At 43.7% G+C, this 22,212-nt stretch overlaps 10 protein-coding genes across 10 annotated transcripts; 4 read left to right on the forward strand and 6 right to left on the reverse strand. All coding sequences in view use genetic code 12, as the record gives it.

Annotated features, from left to right (window-relative positions):
- Window positions 1–324: 324 nt before the first annotated feature.
- On the reverse strand, window positions 325–702 carry CXQ87_004471 (cyanamide hydratase; the record flags this gene model as incomplete). The annotated part of the gene is made up of 1 exon (XM_025482910.1): window positions 325–702. One exon carries the CDS (start codon window positions 700–702, stop codon window positions 325–327), a length of 378 nt encoding a protein of 125 aa, XP_025337853.1.
- A 1,084-nt stretch (window positions 703–1,786) lies between these two features.
- Window positions 1,787–2,328, reverse strand: APT1 (adenine phosphoribosyltransferase; the record flags this gene model as incomplete). Its single annotated transcript, XM_025482911.1, has 2 exons — window positions 1,787–2,087; window positions 2,129–2,328. 2 exons carry the CDS (start codon window positions 2,326–2,328, stop codon window positions 1,787–1,789), a joined length of 501 nt encoding a protein of 166 aa, XP_025337854.1.
- A 1,076-nt stretch (window positions 2,329–3,404) lies between these two features.
- On the forward strand, window positions 3,405–6,358 carry SPT5 (transcription elongation factor; the record flags this gene model as incomplete). The annotated part of the gene is made up of 2 exons (XM_025482912.1): window positions 3,405–5,766; window positions 6,174–6,358. The coding sequence occupies 2 exons, from the start codon at window positions 3,405–3,407 to the stop codon at window positions 6,356–6,358; spliced, it is 2,547 nt and encodes an 848-aa protein (XP_025337855.1).
- Window positions 6,359–6,546: 188 nt separating this feature from the next.
- CXQ87_004474 (TFIIH/NER complex subunit) lies at window positions 6,547–7,906 on the reverse strand (the record flags this gene model as incomplete). Its single annotated transcript, XM_025482913.1, has 2 exons — window positions 6,547–6,819; window positions 6,998–7,906. 2 exons carry the CDS (start codon window positions 7,904–7,906, stop codon window positions 6,547–6,549), a joined length of 1,182 nt encoding a protein of 393 aa, XP_025337856.1.
- Window positions 7,907–8,059: 153 nt separating this feature from the next.
- On the reverse strand, window positions 8,060–8,770 carry CXQ87_004475 (RlpA-like double-psi beta-barrel domain-containing protein; the record flags this gene model as incomplete). Its single annotated transcript, XM_025482914.1, has 1 exon — window positions 8,060–8,770. One exon carries the CDS (start codon window positions 8,768–8,770, stop codon window positions 8,060–8,062), a length of 711 nt encoding a protein of 236 aa, XP_025337857.1.
- A 598-nt stretch (window positions 8,771–9,368) lies between these two features.
- Window positions 9,369–10,232, reverse strand: CXQ87_004476 (tRNA(adenine34) deaminase; the record flags this gene model as incomplete). Its single annotated transcript, XM_025482915.1, has 1 exon — window positions 9,369–10,232. One exon carries the CDS (start codon window positions 10,230–10,232, stop codon window positions 9,369–9,371), a length of 864 nt encoding a protein of 287 aa, XP_025337858.1.
- Window positions 10,233–10,385: 153 nt separating this feature from the next.
- PPE1 (carboxylesterase-mitochondrial 37S ribosomal protein YmS2) lies at window positions 10,386–11,461 on the forward strand (the record flags this gene model as incomplete). Its single annotated transcript, XM_025482916.1, has 2 exons — window positions 10,386–11,407; window positions 11,440–11,461. The coding sequence occupies 2 exons, from the start codon at window positions 10,386–10,388 to the stop codon at window positions 11,459–11,461; spliced, it is 1,044 nt and encodes a 347-aa protein (XP_025337859.1).
- A 44-nt stretch (window positions 11,462–11,505) lies between these two features.
- On the reverse strand, window positions 11,506–18,616 carry CXQ87_004478 (glutamine-dependent NAD(+) synthetase; the record flags this gene model as incomplete). The annotated part of the gene is made up of 6 exons (XM_025482917.1): window positions 11,506–13,482; window positions 14,114–14,764; window positions 14,812–14,851; window positions 15,355–15,773; window positions 16,341–17,740; window positions 18,328–18,616. 6 exons carry the CDS (start codon window positions 18,614–18,616, stop codon window positions 11,506–11,508), a joined length of 4,776 nt encoding a protein of 1,591 aa, XP_025337860.1.
- A 408-nt stretch (window positions 18,617–19,024) lies between these two features.
- On the forward strand, window positions 19,025–19,984 carry CXQ87_004479 (CCR4-NOT core subunit; the record flags this gene model as incomplete). Its single annotated transcript, XM_025482918.1, has 1 exon — window positions 19,025–19,984. The coding sequence occupies one exon, from the start codon at window positions 19,025–19,027 to the stop codon at window positions 19,982–19,984; it is 960 nt and encodes a 319-aa protein (XP_025337861.1).
- An 80-nt stretch (window positions 19,985–20,064) lies between these two features.
- Window positions 20,065–21,789, forward strand: CXQ87_004480 (uncharacterized protein; the record flags this gene model as incomplete). The annotated part of the gene is made up of 1 exon (XM_025482919.1): window positions 20,065–21,789. One exon carries the CDS (start codon window positions 20,065–20,067, stop codon window positions 21,787–21,789), a length of 1,725 nt encoding a protein of 574 aa, XP_025337862.1.
- Window positions 21,790–22,212: the final 423 nt, after the last annotated feature.

Here is a 22,212-nt window from a genome sequence, read left to right on the forward strand (position 1 = left end):
GACCTCTAGCAGTTGAAGATGAGCAATCTTGTAAAAATGTGTCACTATACCAGATACCGATGGCAAATCAGGCATTTTGGCATAATCTTTTCTCCAGCTTGAGGCCAACTGAGCGATGAGTTCTTGGTGATTGACAGTATGCGCACTGATTGATTCTACATGAGTAACTTAGGTGCGTGCAACACACCCATTAAATGATAACTCAGAACATGATCTACAGAATTCGTAAAAGTCGAAATATAGAACTTTAAATACTACACCTTGTGAATTAGTATTGAAGATGTATTGATGAATTGACTATTCAATCCTTGTTAACTCGTGCGCTTACTGGGTGTATTGAACAGGATTGGCGAGAATCGCCTCGCTGAAATCAGGAACTCCAAGCTTGCTTGTATGGCCCCATGGCTTCTTGGCATTTTCGTTATCTGTCGAGGCAGCAAAACACGCTAACCAACCCTCGCGACTGTACTTTTTGTTGGCATAATTCAACGTTTCAGGGTGGATGTATTGAGTATGCTTGCCCACATTATCCAAGATGGTGGCTATCTGAAGAATTAAACCTAAGGTTGTGATGTTTCCACTATCGCCAATGTCTTGGTGACGAATGACGGCTTCACACACTGCTTCCGCAAATGTCTTATCCTTGGCTTCTTCCTCGATGAATTCTTTTGCTATAAAGCCACCGTAAAACTCGAAGGACATCTTTGTAGCTGCCATATTTTTTTCTGTAGTTCCAATATCATGGAGCAAGCAAGTCGCAAAGAGAACTGTCTTGTCCAAATTCCACTCGCGAAAATAATCATTGATTATTGCAACTGAGTAAAGATAGACCCTAAGCGAGTGGTAAAGAACCTTTTCGGGAAGCTCCTTGGAGGCATACGCCAAAACTTTCCGGTCCAAGGGAGAATCTGGAAGTTCTGGTTTTTGCGGGTTGGTCCATTCCGGCTAGTTATGGCCTTCGTGGGGTCTCTTGTGATACTATCGAAGCCGTATTTGTTCATTTCGGGTTATTATATGAAACGTAGTTGAATGGCAAGCTATTTAAAGGCGGAAATTGTACGTCTTTATATTCCGTTATAAAGTGGGGTTCCAGCCTCAGTTGCTTACAAAGGGGTGCTGTAAGTTCCGCTTACTACTCGCCCTCCTTTTGCCGTGCATTGTGAATGAGGCTGCCGAGAACTTTCTCCTAACTCATGAAGATCAGTAATAAAATGCAGCAATTGCCCATCATAGTTGTAAGATGATTCTGTGTGCTTGTGTATTGTGCGCTTACCAGTTCGCAGCTTCAACCTAAGACTTGGCTTGAGTAATTCAAACAACACTCACTCAAAAATGGAACAACTACCTCCATCGGATCTTACTCGTATGTTATATTAAAGTTGTGTTACAATCTGCTTTCACATCGCTGAATGATGGTGACATGGAATTATCTTTGAATGTACTAATGCAAGCTATCTTGAAAGCCTCGGATCTCGCTGATGAAGTTCAAACCAAGGTTTTTGAGCTTTCGATGGATGCAACAAGAACTTACAAAGTGGAAAAAGATATCGCAACGTATTTGAAGAAAGAGCTTGATCTACTTTATGGAGCTTCATGGCATGTTATTGTTGGCAAGTCCTTTGGATCGAACGTGACTCATGAACAAGGGTACTTTGCTTACTTTTACATCAACGATCTTGCGTTTTTGATTTTCAAGAATTAACCTAAATTCTTCTATAACAATTACATCGCTTGCAAAATCGGATCTGTCTAACAAGAAGTGGTGTGCCATCGCAGTTAGAGTCATCTACTTCTTCTGTCCTGACAACAAAGTGAAGGAGGGGCTCTTCAAAATGTCGCGTCCCTTTAAGAACTCTAATTCCATGACAAAAAGATATTCGAGAACATCTGCGCCTGCTTTGCTGACAAGTTCTCCTGCGGCACTTGCGCTTCCACCAGTGGCTAATATATCGTCGACAATGACAACCTTGGAACCTTTTGGAAGCACCCCTTCTTGGATTTCGAAAGAATCTTTTCCATATTCCTTCTGGAATTCTGCTCTCAAGGTTGGCCCGGAAGCTTTCCAGGCTTTCTCACGGGAACGAATCCTGCGTTAACTGCCAATGCCAATGCTGGCCCAAATAAAAACCCTCTACTCTCTAATCCCACAATGTAGTCGATTTTGGTGTCTCCAAGATGGATCTGAAATGCTTGAACTAGTTTTCTGAAAAGATCGGGCTTCGCAAAAATTGGTAAAAAGTCCTCAAATAAAATGCCTTCTTGAGGAAAATTTTCAAATTGCTTAAGGGAAGATTTCAACTCTTGCGCAATGGTTTCGATTTCAGTCATATTTAATGGTTATAGTTAGGTAACTTCCCAACATCTAAAAAATTACGTTTTTGAGGTACTGATAAACCCGTACCTCACCCACCCACGATGCCACATTTAATAGTAGGTTTGCTACGCGCAGGCGCATGCTATCCTAGAGCAGCTTGCCACATTGGAGTAACTTTGGATCGGATACACATCTCACAACCGGTGAAGAGACCAAACCTTTTAAGCGAGACATGATGTTCCAGGGCCCGCGAGATATTGTTACAAACTTGATGTGAGGCTTTAGCTCCAATCGTCTCCAGCGGCTTTCCCTAAATACGTGAAACTTGCGGGTTAGTTGAATTTGGACAGTCTCTTCTGGACTACCGATGCAGACGTACTCTGCAGTCATAGTTGTGCTTCCTCCAATTGTGCTCTCAATTCCATGAGAGAGTTTAGCCATGAGGACATTCAACAACGCGATTTTGAAATTTGTTGACGCGCTTATTCCATAGGTGTGTGAGATAGTCGCTTGAAGACTACCTTTTGCACCGTCTTCTAAACTAAGGCACCCTGTGTAAGGTACTCCACTTAACTCCTCTGTCTCCTCGTGATCTCCTACCTCGATTTCAATCCAGTCATGTGGTGAATCAGCGGTCCCTGATTGCAAAAATCCTGCGAATCCACTAACTTCAAATCTCAGAGAGTGAACCAACAAACCCAGGGTACCTTGACATAGGTATGTGATGTTTGTCCTCGCGAGACTCTTAACTGTTAACCCGTTTTCACAATCTATAGTTTCAAATGCTGGGTCAAAGACCTCTCGCGCGACAGCGTTACCAAGTAGAACTAGAAACACCCCCAAAAGTAACATAACTGGTATCAATTATGAGAAATCCACATGAAGAATAAATAGAATTCATCTGCTCCATACCTGTATCATTACTTATTATCAGTCACGCATTTCAGGACTCACTACAGTGTCCTAAATAATCATCTTACAGATCCTTCCTAACTGGCCCCTCGTGATCGCTCGGTGTGCGCACGATTTGAGCTGACAGAAAATTCAGCACTTACATACAACCGACAGATCATTCAGACACAACCACAAAATGTCGGAGGAAAAGGCCACCACTATGAGAAGTGGATCCTCTTCTCCAGTTGGAGCTGCCCAAAGCGGTGAAAAACGTGCTCGTGAATCTCATGACAAAAACTCACAGCACGAAGAGTCTTCTCGGCCTCACGATAGTGAAGCAGACGCCCAGCAAAGCGATGATAATGATGAGGACGAGTCGAACGAGCGTGAGGATAATCTGATTGATGATGAAGATGCTGAGGACGATGAAGATGATCTGCCAAAAAAGAAGAAGAGAAGAAGAGCAAACCAGTTCCTTGATATCGAAGCTGAAGTTGATGATGAGGAGGAAGATGAACTTGATGAAGATGATGAGGAGGCTGAGCTCTTACGTGAACAATTTATCTCTGATGACCATGTTGAAAAGTCAGAAGGTGAGCCAACCCGCCCTGACGATGATCGTCTTCATAGGCAATATGATCAACGCCGCCAACAAGCTGAAGACCAAGATGCAGAAGAACTTGCCGAGACTTTAAAGCAACGTTATAGAAAATCTCATACCGCTTACCGTGGAGACACTACTGCAAGTGGAACTGTTTCGCAAAAGTTATTGATGCCATCCATCAACGACCCTGCCATTTTCGCAATCCGTTGTTCCCCAGGGCGTGAAAAGGATCTCGTGAGAAAACTTTACGAGAAGAAGCGGACATTGGCACGTTCGGGCCGGCCTCTCGATATCCTCACAGTTTTTCAAAGAGACGCTTTCAAGGGTTACATTTACATCGAAGCGAAAAAACCGGAAGCAATTGAACGTGCATTGACTGGTATGGTTAACATATATGCGAAGCAAAGGATCATAGTTCCAGTCAGCGAGTATCCTGATTTGCTCAAACAAGTGAAATCTTCCGATGTCGAGATTGTTCCGGGAATTTACGTTCGTATTTCGAGAGGAAAGTACAAAGGAGACCTAGCAATTGTTGATAACTTATCGGAGAATGGACTTGAGGTTCGTTGTAAGTTGGTGCCTCGGCTCGATTACGGCAAGAATGACGAATTCGATTCCAATGGAAGAAGGGTGAAACTGAAAAGCAGGCCAATGCAACGCCTTTTCAATGAGCAAGAAGCCCGTATGTACGATGCTGAGCATTTACAGCCGGGCAGAGGGGTAAGAAGTTTCATCTACCGCGGCGAAGAATACGTCGAGGGCTTCTTAATGAAAGATTTCAAGTTACAGTTCATTCAAACAAAGGATGTGCAGCCCAAGTTGGAGGATTTGGATAGATTTCAAACAGGTAACACGGATGAGGATGGACTTGATCTTGCAGCTGTCGCAGCTTCCCTAAAAGGAAAATCTCTGGATGGAGATTCCTCCAATGCTTTCCAACCGGGTGACAAGGTCGAGGTCAGAAGAGGCGAGCAAGCCAAAACAGTGGGTAAGGTTCTTAACGTTTCCCTCAATGAAGTCCAAATTATAGTGCTTGATAGCGGTGATCGCCAATTTGTAAATCAAGAATTGACTGTTCCCGCCACAGACCTCAGGAAGGTTTTTGCATCAGGTGACCATGTAAAAGTCATTGATGGTGTCCATACCGATGAGACTGGTCTTGTCATCAAAATTGATGGAGATTCAGTGGTGTTTTTGAGTGACCAGACTAAGCAAGATGTTCGAGTATTCGCTAATTACTTGATAAAGGCCACAGACTCCTCATCAACAACCGATTCCGTCAACAGCAAATATGATATCAAGGATTTGGTTCAACTTAATGCTTCCACAGTTGGTGTGATTGTGAAGTCAGAGAAAGGCTTGTTCGAAATATTGACAGCCGATTCACGTTCTGTCACGGTAAAACTGACAGGTATCGCATCAAAGTTGAATTTGACGAGACGTGAGCAAGTCGCTACAGACAGAAACGGTCTGACAATCAAGGTTGGCGACACAGTGAAGGAGCTTGGAGGCGACAAAAGAAAAGAGGGAGTTGTTTTGCACATCTACAAGAATTCTATTTTTGTTGAATCTCATGAGATTCAAGAAAACCTAGGTATTTTTGTCACCAATGCTTTGAATGTCGGGACAATCTCCACCAAAAACTCAATGATTTCCAAATCTCTTGGACCTGATTTGACTAGCATGAATCCAAATGCCAAATTACAGACCCCATTGATTGCTCCAGGTATTAAAGGAAAGGTTGGTGGCAGAGACAAGCTACTTTACATGGATGTTATCATCAACAATGGAAACCATAAGGGCCTCATGGGAAAAGTCGTTGAGACTGATGACATGGACGCTCGTATCGAGTTGCACACCAAAGCAAAAAAAGTGAAGGTTAACAAGACAAAATTAAGCGTAATTGTTCGTGGGGAATACATCCCTTACCTTCGCTTTATCGGAGCTTCCGACAGTGCGCGTGCCCCTACTCAAGCGTCTGGGCCCGCGTTTTCATCAGGCGCAAAAACAGCATGGGGAGGGGCAACTCCTTCCGTTGCACCCGGCTCTGCTTCAACATGGGGAGGTAAGACGCCTTCTGTCAACAATGGGGGAGTCTCAGCATGGGGTACAGCAGCAGGCGGAGCATCAACATGGGGAGCACCTTCTAGTTCTGGAGGTGCATCGTCTTGGAAAGGTGGAAAGAGTGGCGGAGCATCCACTTGGGGCAATAATAACCCAGGGGAAATTCGGCCTGGGGTAACGGAGGCACCTCTAGTTGGGGCTCAGGTGGTAATAGCTCAGCCTGGGGAGGCCAAACCGGAATGAACTCGTCGTGGGGTCAACAAAAAGGGGGGTCAGCGTCAACCTGGGGTTCCAAAGGTGGTTCGTCAACCTGGGGAGGCAATGGTGGCAACGGAGCATCATCTGCTTGGGGCTCCAAGGGTAATTCATCCACCTGGGGCCAAAAGGATGGAAGCAATTCAAATTGGGGTTCCGGTCAGGGAAGTTCTTCAACGTGGGGCAACTCCAACAACCAGCAGGCTTCCGGATGGAAGAATAGCTAATCCATGTATACAAATCCAGACAGGGATGCGTGAAAGAGACCGTGAATTATTTTATTGAGCAAGGCTATCGCAACCAGGACAATTATGTAGACTTTCATGTACAAAGACGTCACAATCTATGCAAAAATCATTACGGCATCTGCCGCATCTATAGCGAGAACTTGTCTGAGTCAACTCCGCCAGACTAGCTAATCCTTCTGGAAACTTGAGTAGACATCCATAACAAAATCGGTTTTGGTATTCATTGGAGACTGGAACCTCTTCAAAGGCAGCAAGAGGTACAAGATGGTGGTAAGATCGTGCCAAATGCGTGGAAAGAATGAGCATAAGTCCACAAACGGGACAAGTTGTTGGAAGATGGCACACTTTGCTGTTACATTGTGGGCATTTGTAACCAGCTGAACTTGACGTACCTTGAAGATCTGTGGCTTGGTTTTGCTGTACTTGATCTGTCGAATCATCTTGTGTTTGCGAAAGATGGCATGCGCAAAGTTGAGGAAAATTTGAATTTATGGTTTGATTTGATGTGAAAGAGTGAGATTGAAGCTTCAGTGGAAATCCCATCTTGATGAGAGGGATTCCGTTTGATTGGCCATTACTAGCATCAACGGAATTTGTAGTAAGGGCAAGAGGTTCCACACAGTTCATGAGAAGCTCTTTGAAATGTGCCTCATTCATGATAACTCCATAGAAATTTCCGGTCTCAGCTACCAACTTACCTCTTGGTGAAGTGGCAAAATTGGTTCGCCTGACAATCTCTTGGCAGATTGCAACTTGTGCCGATAAACCTATAACTTTGACTTTGATGCTCTCTTTCACAAGTGCGTCTATTGTTTTGTGTATATCACCTGGATCGGATGTAAAGAGAGCACCAAATATAATGAGAATCTCCTTCGAGTTCTTATTTGAGGTTGAAGTTATACCTTGGAAGTTTGAGGTGAGAAGTGACCGGGATAACTCCAAGGCGTTTTGGAGAGAGGGATCACCTTTCGGCTCAAAACGATTGTGTTGCCGTGATCGAAGATTTTTGAGTTTATCAAGATGATACAGAGGCAGCCCACTAACCTCGCTAACGAGATGTGCCATACCGTTACGCATCATGACAATTCCGAGCTGTGAAATGGGATTTTGATCAAAAAACTCATTAATGAATTCCAGTAAGTAAGAAAGCATTGCAGAAAACCTCGTAGGCCTTAAATCCTTCTCTAGCATCGCCAAGGAGCCATCAATGACAACTATTAGAGTTCTGATGATTCCTCTTTGAAAAGGTGTTGCAGGATTTCTCATGATCTTTTTCTTCCTCGATTCGATCATCTGCTGGACCAAGTTTTCGAGGGACTGTTCACCATCTTCATCATTTTTGACAATATCCCATGTTCGTTGGTACTCATCTTCCCAAGCATATCCACCGGATGCTCCCTGTTTGCCATTATTGACCTTCTTCAATCTAGTTCTTTTAGCCATGCCTTCGGTGTCAGGCAGCAAAGATTCGTCTCCCAAATCCACCCCGGAATCATGGTCACTGAAATCATCGTCCGAACTATTCATGAGGGTCCACTGGAGTATATGTACCTTTAAGGTCGCATCTTGATATGTCAAGCAATGCTATGTGAAGGATACCAGCTACTCATGCTACAACGCCAATTTATAACTTAGTAAATTCCAAATAAACAACAAAAGGGTATACTATTTAAAAGTGAATTAATTCGCCCACTCCCAGGTAAGGTTTATTCTTCCTAGATCTTTGTCAGCGATCTTTTCAAACGCTGCTGGGGACAAGTCCAAATCGTCATGGGCGCAACCAACGCATCTGTCCACAATACTGACTTCGACAGACTTTCCTTCGTAAGAAGCCTTGATTTTCTTACCGCAAAGGGAATTCTTGTTTGGGTTTCCATTTGGTGTATGCTTGTCGTACAATTCATGAGAGATAGCCACGATCATCTCGTCCGCAGAATTGACCTTACCGCAAGAACCCATCTCAGGGTCGTAATAGGTGCCCTCACCAGAGAAAGTAGCACCTGATGGTTCACTTGAATCACTTGTGGTTGAAGCACGTTCAGTCGAAGTTGGAGTTTGTGATTTGACGCTGGAAACAATACTCAGGGTTGATGGTTTTTCAGTGATTTGAGGAGTGGTGGATGTTTGTGGGAGCTCAGAAGTTTGTGCCTCTGTGACCTGAAGCTTTGGAGCTTCCGTATTCTCGGATTCCGCAGTGGACTTTTCAGTTACAGCCGTAGGACCCGCTACCTCCTCATTCTTGGAAGCCGAGGCAAGATGCGCAGTGTACGCATCATAACCAACAGTAACCGTGGTATATTCAAATTCAGTTACCCACTTGACATCTGGAACTGGAGATGCGGTCATTTTGGAAACAAAGGAAAGACAGACAGCCAAGGAGAGTAATCTCATATTGAGGACAGTGTAATAAGGGAATGACTGGGGTGAAAAAAAAATATTTGAAGGAACGGCGTGAGTGAGATCTCTCCCGAGCTTTTAAAGGAATGTGTTTAGTTAGTGGAAAGAAGGAATCTGGGAGGAATATTTGATAGATTTATATAGTGCCGCAATTTTTTCTTTCTTCGCGAATCAAGGGTGCCTGGTACAGCAGAAAAATTATATACAATACCAACAAAGCCTTTCATGGCTCCTATTCGCGCCAGGGAAAATGTATGCATCAGTTGCGTTAATTACATGCATTTATCAGGTACGTCGCCTTGTCTAGACCACTCTGTCACAGCGCAAGTAGCATTTTCAAATAGTGGGTCAACGATGAAAGGGCAAACTTTGGGCGCTTAAATCGCTTTATATATTCATGTTCTAATTGAAAGCCTGCCTTTTGTAAACTCTGTGATCTAAGTGATCGCCCACTCGTGTGTCAGTTCCCTATGTGACTCGTTATACATCAATATCGCGCTCAAGAGGCCGCATCACGGTTTGAAGGCACTTCTCGAAGTCTCGATTTTACAAGCCACATTTTATTCCAAGGCCCAAAACTGTACCTTAATTCTTACTTTTCTTGCGATGAATGTTGGCGATCATGATGCCATCCCACTACCCCAGTATCTTCGATAAAAGGTAGCATATCGCTAAGCTTCTGAATATCATCCTTAATTGTAAGCTCACCCTTAGGATATAGAGACTTGACGCCAGGAATCCCCTCGACATCGCTTACGTCAATAAGATCTCTAAAAATATATCCGTGCTCGAAGACAGGGGTAATTTCGATACCATCTCGAGGACCAGGATAAAACTCTGCTGCTCTGGCAGTTCCGTAAAATGAACTGAATTCGCTCTCAGAAAGGAATCGGTCAAAAGGGAGATTCGGGGGAAACTCTTTTCCTTCAATTGCTTTGTTCTTCTTGATTTTTGGAGTAGGCGCCGTTTCATTCTCTTGCACATAAAAGCATCGTAGTAAATGAATTGCCTCCACCCTCATAAGACCGCCAAAGCTCTTGTAGGATGATCCGCAGGAGGCGGCTTGTACTTTGATGACAGAACCGTTCCCACCGAAGCGGTCATTTGCAGCACCAAAATATACTTCCTTGATCCCCATTTGCTGTAACGCCAGAGCACACATAACACAGGGCTCCACGGTGACGTATAAGACAAGACGGCTGAAAAATCTCTCGACCTGATCTTGAGAGACATTGCAAAGCTGAAATTTTTTCATAATTTGATCTATAGCAACAAATTCTGCATGACGAGTCCCATTGAGAGATGCATTAGTGTCGTTACAGCCGAATCCCAAAACCTCGCCGGTCTCCTCATGAACAATGATACACGCCACCGGTGTTTCTAGGTTACATAAAGCACGATACGCAACGAATGTAGCAAGAGCTAGATTTTTGAAATGAACAGTGAGATCATTCATGAAGTTGTATTGACTATTAAAGTGTGAAGATTCGTGTGGCTCATCTCTGCTTCGCACATGAGGATACACGTGAGTATTGGGTGACACGCTGCGATCATCCAAGGAATGAAGTAAGCCAATTACTTCTAATTTGAATGAGTTTCCGCGAGTTTTATGAGTGAATTGCGCAAGAAGCTTTTCGAGGGACGAAAGCCAGAAAGTTATGCTCGTGTTCTGGAGAATGATTCCACGCCGGAAGTGGGTGTAGGCTCAGAACGTGATATTACAAATCGCCAATTCAAAGAGAACTTTTACAAACGAAGAGATGCACTTCTACCCATAAGAGATAGATACTATTTGGATAATTACCATTATGTTCAAACATATTATCTTCCTCCAAGCCTGGCAACATCACCAATTTTGATATGTCACCATGGTGCTGGTTCGTCAGGACTGACTTTCCTTGCATTTGTATCTGAGTTACTAAAGGTATGCCCTTCAGATCATCCAGGTGTATTCCTCTTTGACATGTTTGGTCACGGAATATCGACGGAAAGAAAGTCTCATGAGTATGGATTGGAGGAGTTGACTGCTGATTTCTCGTTTGTCCTTGACAAATTCGTACAGCAATACAGACCTCGTCAGCTCTTTTTCATAGGTCATTCTTTAGGTGGTGCAATTATGTCCAACTTCCTCGTCAAGCACGAGTATAAATGTCAAGTGACAGGTTTGGTTTTAATCGACATTGTGGAGGAGACTGCCATCCGCTCGCTTAATGCCATGCCATCTTTCTTGAAACTGAGGCCCAAAACATTCCAACTCTACGATGATGCTCTCAATTGGCACTTGAAAACTAGAATCTTGAGAAATGAGGATTCAGCGAAGCTTAGTATTCACGACATGCTACAAGGTGATGATATGGGGGACCTCCACTGGCGCACCGATCTTGAACGAATGGCCCCATTTTGGAAGGATTGGTTCACAGGAATGTCAGATCACTATCTTCTCTGCGATTCGTTCTCCGACAAACATATCGCTAAGCTCCTTATTCTAGCAGGAAATGAGAATCTAGACAAGAGCTTAATCGTCGGGCAAATGCAAGGGAAATATCAATTGATTGTATTTAACAATTCGGACGAAATTGGTCACTTTGTGCAAGAAGATTCGCCATCTAAGCTTTGCATAAGCATCATGGAGTTTATACGAAGGCATGACGTGAGCAGTAAAGAGCGCAAACACTCGTCAATTAGGACACTATGGGGAGGAGAAATTCATTAACAACATTCTGATTTAATCAATTACCTTCAAATTTCTCAATATTCTTGACGAGCTGATCAATATTCTTGCTCGCCAATGGGAACCTTGGATTTATCAAAAACGGTCTCAAGTCAAATCTGTTATCATCTGGTGAGTACTGCTCAGCGTGATACGAGGGTGTCATAGTGGTCATCTTGTGTCTGTTAACTGCGTAAAAAAACCAAAATCGCTTGACCTTATCTGCAATTGTGGCAGCTGAGTAGTTAAAAGGAGGTTGCGACCACTCATGATACAACTTAACAAACATCGACTCGGGCCCACAGTTTTCAACTTTCCGTAACTTACCGAAGCGTGAAAGCTCCAAATAACTCATTCCCATATCTATCTCGTCAGACTGAACATAATCCTCAGTGATTGGCTCAAGCTCAGCCGTTGGAGTAGCCTCTAAAAACTTGTGAAGTATAGGCAATGAAAATTTAGCACTTGCCCAACTTATGAACTTCTTGAGATCAGTTTTTGAGATCCCGCCAATAGGATTTATATCAGCGCTTGAACAATCATATTTTGTAAGATAGCCTCTCAAACACTCGTCAACATTTGCGCTGCCGAGTACAAGTAGTCCACCTACTCTGTTCTTTGTCCATGGCAAAAGCTGAGCGAATAAGTAGCTTAAAACCATACGTAATCGCGCTTGAATGTTCTGCAATGCTAGATTTTCCGTTTGGCTTCCGCCAAAAACCTTGAAGATTGGACGACGACCGGTGGCAACCTCAAATACCTTGATGACTGCTGAGACGAGGCTATCCATATTCAAATCTACATGATTTGATCCAATTTCATGTGCCAAATCTCTTGCTCGTTCACGGGTCTCTAGCGATGAATTAGATGTTCCCATGAACGAGGTATAAAATAGTTTAGCAGCCACCTCTTGGGGCGTCACAGAGTTCAAGCCCTCATCATGAATTAGCGCTCTGAGGTCATCGAGGACCTGCTCATTTCCATCATCTATTTCTGATGATACTAAACGGCACATTGAGTGCACAATGACAGCAGTAGCACATGAGTCTATTCCACCACTAAGAGGAAGGAAAAATCCACCAGTTCTTGAACGTCGTAAATAATCCCAGAGCCAACACGCTGGACCTAAGGCGATCTCTTCCTCAGGAGCATGATACTTAATACCTAGCTGTCCGGAAGCTCTCACTTCACTGTTTAGGACGTCGGTATTCGAAGCTATCTTGAAATGAGTTGGTATGGAGTGGTATGCTGTTGACAGTGCCACAGATTGTAATGCAGCAGATTTTTGGTTCCTATAGGCCTTGACATCATCTAGGTCGATTGTAGCAGTGACAACCTCAACATCTTTGAGAGAGAACTGGCTTCCTTGGGCAACCATTTTTCCGTTGACAATAATGCAAGCGCAGCCATCATAGTAAAGACGATCACCATCACAACCCCTCTGGTTGGCATACAAGTAGACTCCCCCACACTTTTTCGTTGCCTCGGAAATCAACTCCAATCTCGTGTCTAGTTTTCTGAGTTCGTGGTGCGATCCAGACGAATTCGTGAAAATTTCGACTCCATCCAAAGCCATACTTATGTGAGGAGATTGTGGGGTAAAGAGCTCCTCACAAGTTTCTGCTCCAATTCTGGTATCATCTGTTTGAATTACGCAATCACCGATAGGAACCTCAGATTGACCAGTGATACACTTGATGCACTCAGGCAATTGAAAAACCTCATGATGCCTTGGACGAAGCCAAGGTGAAAAGTACCTCATCTCCCTATAGTTTCCGTTGTTTGCGAGGTACAACTTCGGTCTAATCAAGAGTATTTGGCCGTTGTAACTGATCATTCTACAGTTATAACGGTTGGACTTGTGAAGAACGGGCATTCCAATATCGAGAATAATATTAGAAGTAGATGGATGCTTCAAAATTTCTCCATAAATATGCCACGAATTATTGAATACATCGTTCTCGTCAAAATGATCCAAGCAACCATAACCTGTTATCTCTAATTCTGGTCCCACTCGAAGTTTTGCATGGCGTTCTTTGGCAATTTCAATGCTCCTAATAATCCTATCACGATTACCTTCAAAATCAAGGGCCCATTGATTTAAATTACAGGTCGCCAATGTCGTGAACTGACCCATCCTTTGGGTTCTCGGTCTTTCCAAATCTCTGAGATTTATACGTACACCAGTACATCCTACGGTTTTTTGGATTAGGCAGTAGAACAGCTTCATAAAGTAACTATAAACTGGTCACAGGATGGCCAACGAATGAACTGGCCTTTCAAAAAACTGTGACAGGATCTATAGAACTAGCAATATTGCATTGATGCATAAGGCGTTTTTCATCTTGACCTTGATTTACACCCTTGAACTCTCCTGTCACAGAATGCCAAACTCCCCTGTTGTAAAACATCACAAGGTCTCCTTGCGCCCATGAATGGGCTAGAATATTTGGCGGAGAGATTGCCGGCCTCATCATCGAGTGGACCTTCTTACGTGCATCCTCCAATCCCAAGGACACCACACGTCCATTCTGCTTTGTATGGATCTTATAAAGACAGCAACCATGTACTTGTAAGTGATGCTTCTTCGTAATGGGATTAGTCCATACCATTGGTAATTTTTTCACTTTAGCTTCTTCCCATTCAGGCAACTCTGCAAGCGGTGTTTCTTTTCCCTCAGAAACCATTGTTAAACCGTCCTTAGTTGCTTTTGCCGGAGAGATAAAGATATATGGATGAGGCGCATATTCAACGACTGAGTTAAGAGCGAACTCCTTCTCTGATTCCGAGAGCCTCTCGAATGCCTCATTCCCACTAACGAAGCATGTTGCTCCTTGCAGAATTTCCAATCTGTCACCAGAACCATCGTCATAATCAATAGTTTGCGTTTGTGTTGCAGGTGGCACCTTGATTCCTAGTAAAGTAGTAACCTTGGGTGGGGAGAGGCCGTATAAGGCTGAATCAATATGCCATCTATAGAAACGAGTCCGTTTCTCAATTTGAATCTGTTCTGGGGTAAGCGGGTCGCTGTGAAAAGTGGTATGCGACGGGTGAGTTAAGACGATGTCTTCTCCATTTTCGTTTCCTGGCTCGTCAGCTGCAAAGGTTCCCTGCCCAAGGATTTGAACTTGTGGCTGAGACTTAACCGAGCACCCGTCTTTTTTCAACACTGAGTTGTCATGGCGAAACTCTTTCCCATGTCCGTATCCCGCGTTACCATTTTCAGGGTTTGAAATCAGCTCATCAAACCTTTGAGTAAGTCTGTACTGGCTCTGGGGCTCAAGGTTTCTTGGTTAGGAATGACTGCTACAAGATAAGTGAGCACAGCGTCATGAAGAAGCTTGAAGTCTTCCTCGTTCAACAAGCTAGGGTCATTTTGAGCATAGGATGGTAATTTCAAAGAACAACCAAAATTGGTTGCCGAGGGTGTGATCGTTAATTTTGACATTGCTTCTGAAGTATTAATTGTGCATTCATTGGCAGCAGCTTATATAAACTATGGTTAGATAAGCTCCCGCGGCTCCGCCGCGGAACTCTCCTTCCTCTGGACAACATCGGTGCACCGTACATGGTGCCGCGGTATTTCCGGGGACTGTTTGCATTAGATTTGACTCTCGTCTCGGAATCATACAATTTTGTAACAAACAGGTACTCGGCATGCATTAGCGGAACTTTTATGGTTTTTTCTACTAATGATTTATAAAATGGTCCTTGCAAAAATTTCCACCTTTCGCTGACTCAACTGTATGATCGTATAAAAATGGCCATCACCAAAGTCGCCATTTTATTGGATGTGAAAATGAGCTAACTAACTATCCCACTATCCGCTTTAAAAGTTACACTATCATTGCACTAACTTAACAATTACTCTGTGTAAGTGAAGTAGTTATGATCCATTGTCGTACCTGAACTAGTGGCGGAAGGATCTCCTGTCATTGGCGGGAAGAAAGAGCTGGACTGGCCATCATTTCCAGGCATTATGGCCTGAGCAGCAGCAGCGCCGACGGTAGCGACGAGCGGTGTCCTCACAGGCGCCGACAGATTGCCGTAATGTGCTAAATTTGTATGCGAATTGTTCCAAGCGACAGACGTAGCCTGATTGGCATCTGAGAAGCTACTATAGGAGGATGCTTCAAGAAGAATGGTTAGCTCTTTCGTAGCTCTCGTGAGATTTGCCATCGATTGACGCACCTCGTTCAATATCGGAGCATCTTTCATGATGAGTTTGACCGATGAGAATGTCTGGATGATTGCTTTTAAAAAGGCATTAATATCGTCCCAAAAAGACTTTTTACTTTGTAGGGCGTGTGTGCTCCTGACGCTTGGAAGCTTCGCAGAAAGTCGTTTTGTAATCTCCATCAATAGCATGCATGTGTTAGTTAAATCCTTGAATTTCGATGCAACTGTGGTATTCATTACTTGCGGACCATTATTGGTGGAGGCCACAGCGCTTTTGTTTATGGCTTTAGTTAACTCATTGAAAACAACTTGGGCACTAGCCACAGCTACTTGGATTGAGTCATAAAGCCTGTCATCAGCTTCATCAATTGATAGACCACTTTCAGCCATATGAAGGTGCGAGTGGTTCATCTGACTTTCTTTAGCTCCTTCACCATGAAATTCTGGAATCTGACTTGCAACCAGAAGCTTGGCCCTGATGTCAGCGGTAATGCCTTGCGATTTATGACTCTGATGTTTAACACTCGGGTTCAAGAGTTTATGTGCGTTTTGTAATTCATTAAATGCACCGAATATGGTCAAATAGACCATCCTTACAAAGCAAACATCGATCCGAGCCACGAAAAACGCAAAATTTTCAATCAAAAACAGTAAAATATGTTTAAATGATTGCACACAGCCTGCCACAGCTCCGAAAAGATCACTGTTCTCTTCCTTTCGTTCTTCGGCATTTTCCATATTCTCGACTAAAGTATCAATGTCACTTTTTGAATTGTGAAGCAAGGAGATGGTCTTCGCTGCAACTTTTCGATCGATGCAAAAGCCTGTCAATCTTTTAATCGACGAATGGAATTCACTGAAAGCGAACAAAATCTTTCGTGCTATCTTCAAAATACACGTCAACTCCAAGGTGCTCGGCTCTGTCCCAGCAAGATTTCCAGTCCCTTGGGTCTCGTTCGCGATGGAGCTTGAGCCTGTAGTTGTGAGATTACGATTTAACCCTGGCAACTTCGGTGAAGAATTTGTCAGAAGCTCGGGAGCCTTCGTGATTTCAGAGAGTCGATCGACCTTGGCTAGATCTTTGCCAGCATCCCCGTATGGTATTTCCTGCAAAGTGGAAAGACGTCTGAAATATGCCCCGGATTTATACTCCGTGTCGCTTAACTCGGGCTGCTGAAGCATGTCGTTGATTTCGATCATCGTATTCTGTCGCAGTCTAGTTCTAGATGGAGAAGATACTTTCATCGGCAGTTGGGCCTCTTGACCATCCAGGTGACTTTTTGCATGATTGTAATCTGATGTATCGTTGGGCTCATCGCTCTTGTGCAACATGTCTTTGGAATTTGGGTTCTTAGCTTTATTTATAATTAATCCCATTCGCCTCGATGCCTTGGAGCTTTTGGATCTAGTATCCGATACAGATCTGGATCTCATCGCTGAAAGAGACGTTGGCTTCAGTTTATTGACTTGTTGGTTAATGTTCTGTTCTAAAATAACAGAATTAGAAAGTAAATACGCTTTCAAGCGGTTCGTATCTTTTTCAAGAGACTGGAAGGTCTGTTGCGAGGGAATAACTAGAGGATTTCCTGAGACTGTCAATCGCTCTAAGGATATAAGCTCTCCTAAGGTAGGCGGGAGATACGAGAAGTTATTGTTGGATAGATGTAATACACGCAAGTCTGCTAACAAGGACACTTGAGGCGGAAGTCCTTTGAGCCTATTGCTAGATACATCGAGGAACTCGAGCCTTGGAAAACAAGTGCAAATCATGACTGGAAACTCTTGTAAATCATTACAATGGAGATCTAGAACCTTCAAGCGATCGTCGCAAACATTGAGAAGCTCATCAGGAAGCTGTTCCATCTTGTTATCGGCCAACAGAAGACGCTCAATGTATGAGTTAAGCTCGAGAAGAACCTCTTGAAGCACTAGAAAAACCGAGCTTAGGGTAGTGCTATTCGGAAAACTCGAGATCTTGATCAGAAGAGACCGCCTCGATGTCAACGATTCCTTCTGTTCAAGGAGCACGCGACGGATTTCAAGAAGATGAGAATCCTTTTTCGTGAGAGGCGTGTCTCCGTGGGGAAGGTAGTTCATGGCCAGTGGACTGTGTATCGCAGTTGAAAGAGAGCAGGGGTTGTGGATAATTAGGTGATATCGCGGTGTTGAAATCGATTTTTAACTGTATACACGGACGATGTATTCAGAAAAGGTACTCAGCTCAGTATGCCTTGTCTGATAGCATCTTGCCTCTCTTGCCAGAGATCCTTTCCAGAACAGCTACATACGACCTTTTCATTCTCCCAAGCCCCTGCGCTGCGTGCAATCACTCCGCAAATATCGTGCTTGTTTACCTGATCTTCGTTTGTTGATAGAACCATACTTCTACCTATCAAGTCCTTTACGCTCAAATTTGCACTAATGAATGTGTGACCAGCAAACATTTCGGCTGAATCCCGGTGTTCAGACTTCATTTCGGTCTTATCAAACTCGCATGCTTCGAACTGCGCGAGCTTTTGAAGTACAGAGCCAGTGGATAGTGGGCCACGACTAAGATCACCAGTACTTCTAATCAGAGGAAAATAAAAACCTCGTTTGACACCATTGACTGTTAAATCCACGACGACTTGGTCGCGGGCTACTTCAACAATCCTAGCAAGACCTTTTACCGGCTTATCCAGGTCTTGCGGTTGAAAAGACTCCAAGATACAAACTGCCGCAGAATCAGGCTTTCCACTGCCTCTTATTATTGCATCTTTACCAATATTGCTCAACGCTTTCACAATTGCTGAAGGAGGAGCACTGCCCTTAATTGCGATTCTCTGCGCTTGTAAATCCACATCAACGTTCTTGACGCCACTTACTTCTTTGAGTGCATCATCAACGGTTTCAATGCAAGTCTTGCAATGTAACGGTGTTTGAAAGATTGTAACGAAGTCAGTATCGGACATGGCAGCTAAAGTAGTCTAGTCGCGATTTGGTGTATCGGTCATATATAAGAAAATACCGTATATGCAAGTTTTACTCCTCGATGCAAAGTTCACTCCGTCCCTAGCGAAATTTTATTTTAGCTTACTTCATAAAAGCATTTCGTCCGACTACTTACAGGTATAGAGTCTAATGATGAAAGACCCTCTTCTCACCTCTTCTTATGCAAAGAACTTCGGCCAATAGAATTCTTCATATATCCCAAAGGGGGGTATTATAAAGTGATTAATGCAAGACAGCGTTTTCAACGGCTCAACCCCATCATAGCTACGGGGGGGGGGTCTGAATTGGCGTTTGCACTACCTACTGCATCGTTCCTCACTCCAACTTCTTCACGCAACCTCACCGACGCGCATTGAAGACACTTCAACATGTCGAAGGTTCAGGTTCACTCATCTCTGCCACCAAGTGATGGCTCAAGATCCAAGGCCCTTAATGACAAACACATCTACCAATGGATCACTGAGCTTGTGACCGGTACGAATCGTGAGAGGGCTCTATTGGAGTTGGGAAAGAAGAGAGAGCAGTACGATGATCTAGCGTTGGTGTTATGGAACTCCTTCGGTGTTATGACGGCGTTGTTGGAGGAGATTATCTCAGTCTACCCCTTTCTCAATCCTCCGGTATTAACAGCCTCAGTTTCCAACAGAGTTTGCAACGCTCTTGCATTGTTGCAATGTGTTGCGTCAAATGCTCAGACAAGAGGTGCATTCCTTAATGCTAACATGCCGCTTTATCTATACCCATTTCTTTCGACCAACGCTCGCCAAAGATCGTTTGAATATTTACGACTCACGAGTTTAGGTGTGATAGGGGCATTAGTAAAAAATGACACACCGGAGGTAATCAACTTTTTATTGACGACTGAAATTGTTCCTCTCTGCTTGAATATTATGGAAATATCTTCGGAGCTCTCCAAAACGGTGGCTATTTTCATATTACAAAAGATCCTTCTTGACGATCAAGGGCTTTCTTATATTTGCACGACGTATGAAAGATTCCATACTGTTGCATCGGTCTTGTCCAAGATGATAGACCAATTAAGCGTGTCAGCGGGAAACTCGACTCACATCGGACAGCCAGAACAGCACCTGAATACTGTGAGCAGTTTAGGAACTAATCAGGCACCTTCAGGGAGCTCCGGCCGCTTGCTAAAGCATGTGGTCCGTTGTTACATGCGACTTTCAGACAACCTTGAAGCACGGAAAGCGTTATCGTCAATTTTACCAGAACCTTTAAGGGATGGCACCTTTTCCACAATATTACAAGACGATGTTGCCACAAAGAGATGTCTTGGCCAACTTCTTTTGAATATTAACGATCAGCAATGATTACACGGAATATTTGTCTTGTACTGCATACGGGTGAAGGCTTCTTGCAACAAGTTCAGTCATTTAAAATTCCTAACCTCATGTCGTCACCAGAATGGACACATCAGTTGACCCATTCCAATACTAAGCGGCGCGCCTCTACGGTGTTTGGCTCTGTTGGTAAACAAGGTCTTTTTGTTCCCTCTGACTTTTTGCACCAATCTGACGACAAATCGTTGGCAATCAACGACGAAGATCTACGTCAACCTCTTTTGCCACCATTTCCTCATGAATCAAATCGTAGAGGATCTAGCTATTCAGCGATAGCTATAGATGAGGAAAGAGAGATTTTGAGATCACATCATATTAAGGTGGATAATCGCAATGATGAGTACATAGCGTCGACATTCGAGGACGCTGTGCAGAATGGTAAGCTAAAGACGACAAGCAGATCACTTGAATTGGCTTCATTAATAAGATCTTCCATCCCGCTTGTGTGTACCTTTCTTTTGCAGAACTCCCTATCTACCGTCTCCGTTTTCAGTGTTGGCCACCTAGGCGCGGTTGAGTTAGCAGCTGTCTCCATGGGCTCTATGACAGCCAATATAACCGGTTATGCGACCATACAGGGGATAGCAACTGCTTTAGATACACTATGCCCGCAAGCATTTGGTGCTGGAAGATATCAACTAGTTGGCGATTACATGCAGAAATGCATTGCTTTGATATTCACCTTGATTATTCCACTTCTCATTGTATGGATTTTCTTTGGTTACCAATTGATTACCCTCCTCCTTCCAGATAGATCAACAGCGTACCTCGCAGCTATGTATCTCAAGTATATCAGTTTTGGTATACCTGCCTACGTTCTTTTCGAATGTGGCAAGCGCTTCCTACAAGCTCAGGGAATTTACCATGTTGCCACCTATGTCTTGCTTTTTGCGGCACCCTTAAATCTTGCGATGAACATCGTATTTGTGAGGCTTTACGGCTACTTAGGGGCTCCGGTAGCTGTAGCAATCAATTACTGGTTGATGGCCATAGGACTATTTATTGGAACAATGCTTCTAGATGAAAGATCCACCAACACAGGTATTCATCCATCAATGTGCTGGAATGGCTTTCAGTTTCGCAAATCTTTTCAAGGTTGGCGCAAGTTGGTGAGTCTTGCCGTCCCAGGATGGGTGATGTTAGAGGCCGAGTTCCTTGCCTTCGAGATTTTGACACTTATGGCGTCCTACCTCGGGACCTACGAATTAGCTGCGCAATCGATAGGCTCTACAATGGCTTCTCTCACTTACCAGGTACCCTTCGCAATGGGTATAGCGGCATCAACGAGGATTGCGAATTACCTTGGTGCTGGCCTCGCTCATTGTGCCCAGGTAACGGGCGAAGTTGCATTGCTCTTCGGGTTTGCAGTTTCGCTCATTAATTTCTTAGCGTTGTACACCTTGCAAAGGCCGATCGCCATCCTTTTCACAAATGATGAAAGAGTGATTTCTTTGTTACATGAAATCATGTGGCTTGTGGCTTTGATGCAAGTTTCCGATGCGATGAACGCTAATTCTGCTGGATGTTTAAGAGGTCAAGGATTGACTAAAATTGGTGGAATAGTCAACTTGATTTCATACTATCTTGTGGGAATCCCAATGTCAATCTACTTATCCTTCTTTTCCCCTTGGAAAGGATCCTTGCATGGACTCTGGATTGGAACTACGGTCGCTTTAACTCTTATTGGAGGTATTCAAACGTATGTGGTGTTGAGCGCTGACTATGATAAACTTTGCGATGACGCAAAGGCTCGTACATCTGAACCGTCCCAATAGGTTTATTTAGTGATTTAAAATGCGTCTTCCATTGCACCAGCTTGTTTCACGCTATTGTCGTCTCGTCCAGAGCCGGAAAGCAACTCCCGCCTAATTTCAGGACCAATTGCATGATGAAATCTTTGTCTTAATGTCTCAAGTAGAAAATCTTTTTGATCTTCTGTGATGTCATTTTTGTATCTCTGAGCAAAAGCCAAAAATGCCTTGTGCCAGACAACGGGTAAGTTTGTTTCGTGAGAAGATTCTTCTTGAGAACTCACTCTAAATTTCATGAAGTAAAACACAAGGTCGTCTAGTGTTTGATATGGTAGCGCATAGCGCTTTTCGATCAAAACCCTTACGAATACAGTTCTTGCAGGAGTGTAACTTCTTTGAGTTAACTGCGTGAGTGCAACTGAGGAATGTAAGGCGGGAATTGAGACT

The sequence above is a fragment of the Candidozyma duobushaemuli genome (genome assembly GCF_002926085.2).
Source record: "Candidozyma duobushaemuli strain B09383 chromosome Unknown E_B09383, whole genome shotgun sequence".
In the NCBI taxonomy this organism is placed as follows: domain Eukaryota; kingdom Fungi; phylum Ascomycota; class Pichiomycetes; order Serinales; family Metschnikowiaceae; genus Candidozyma; species Candidozyma duobushaemuli.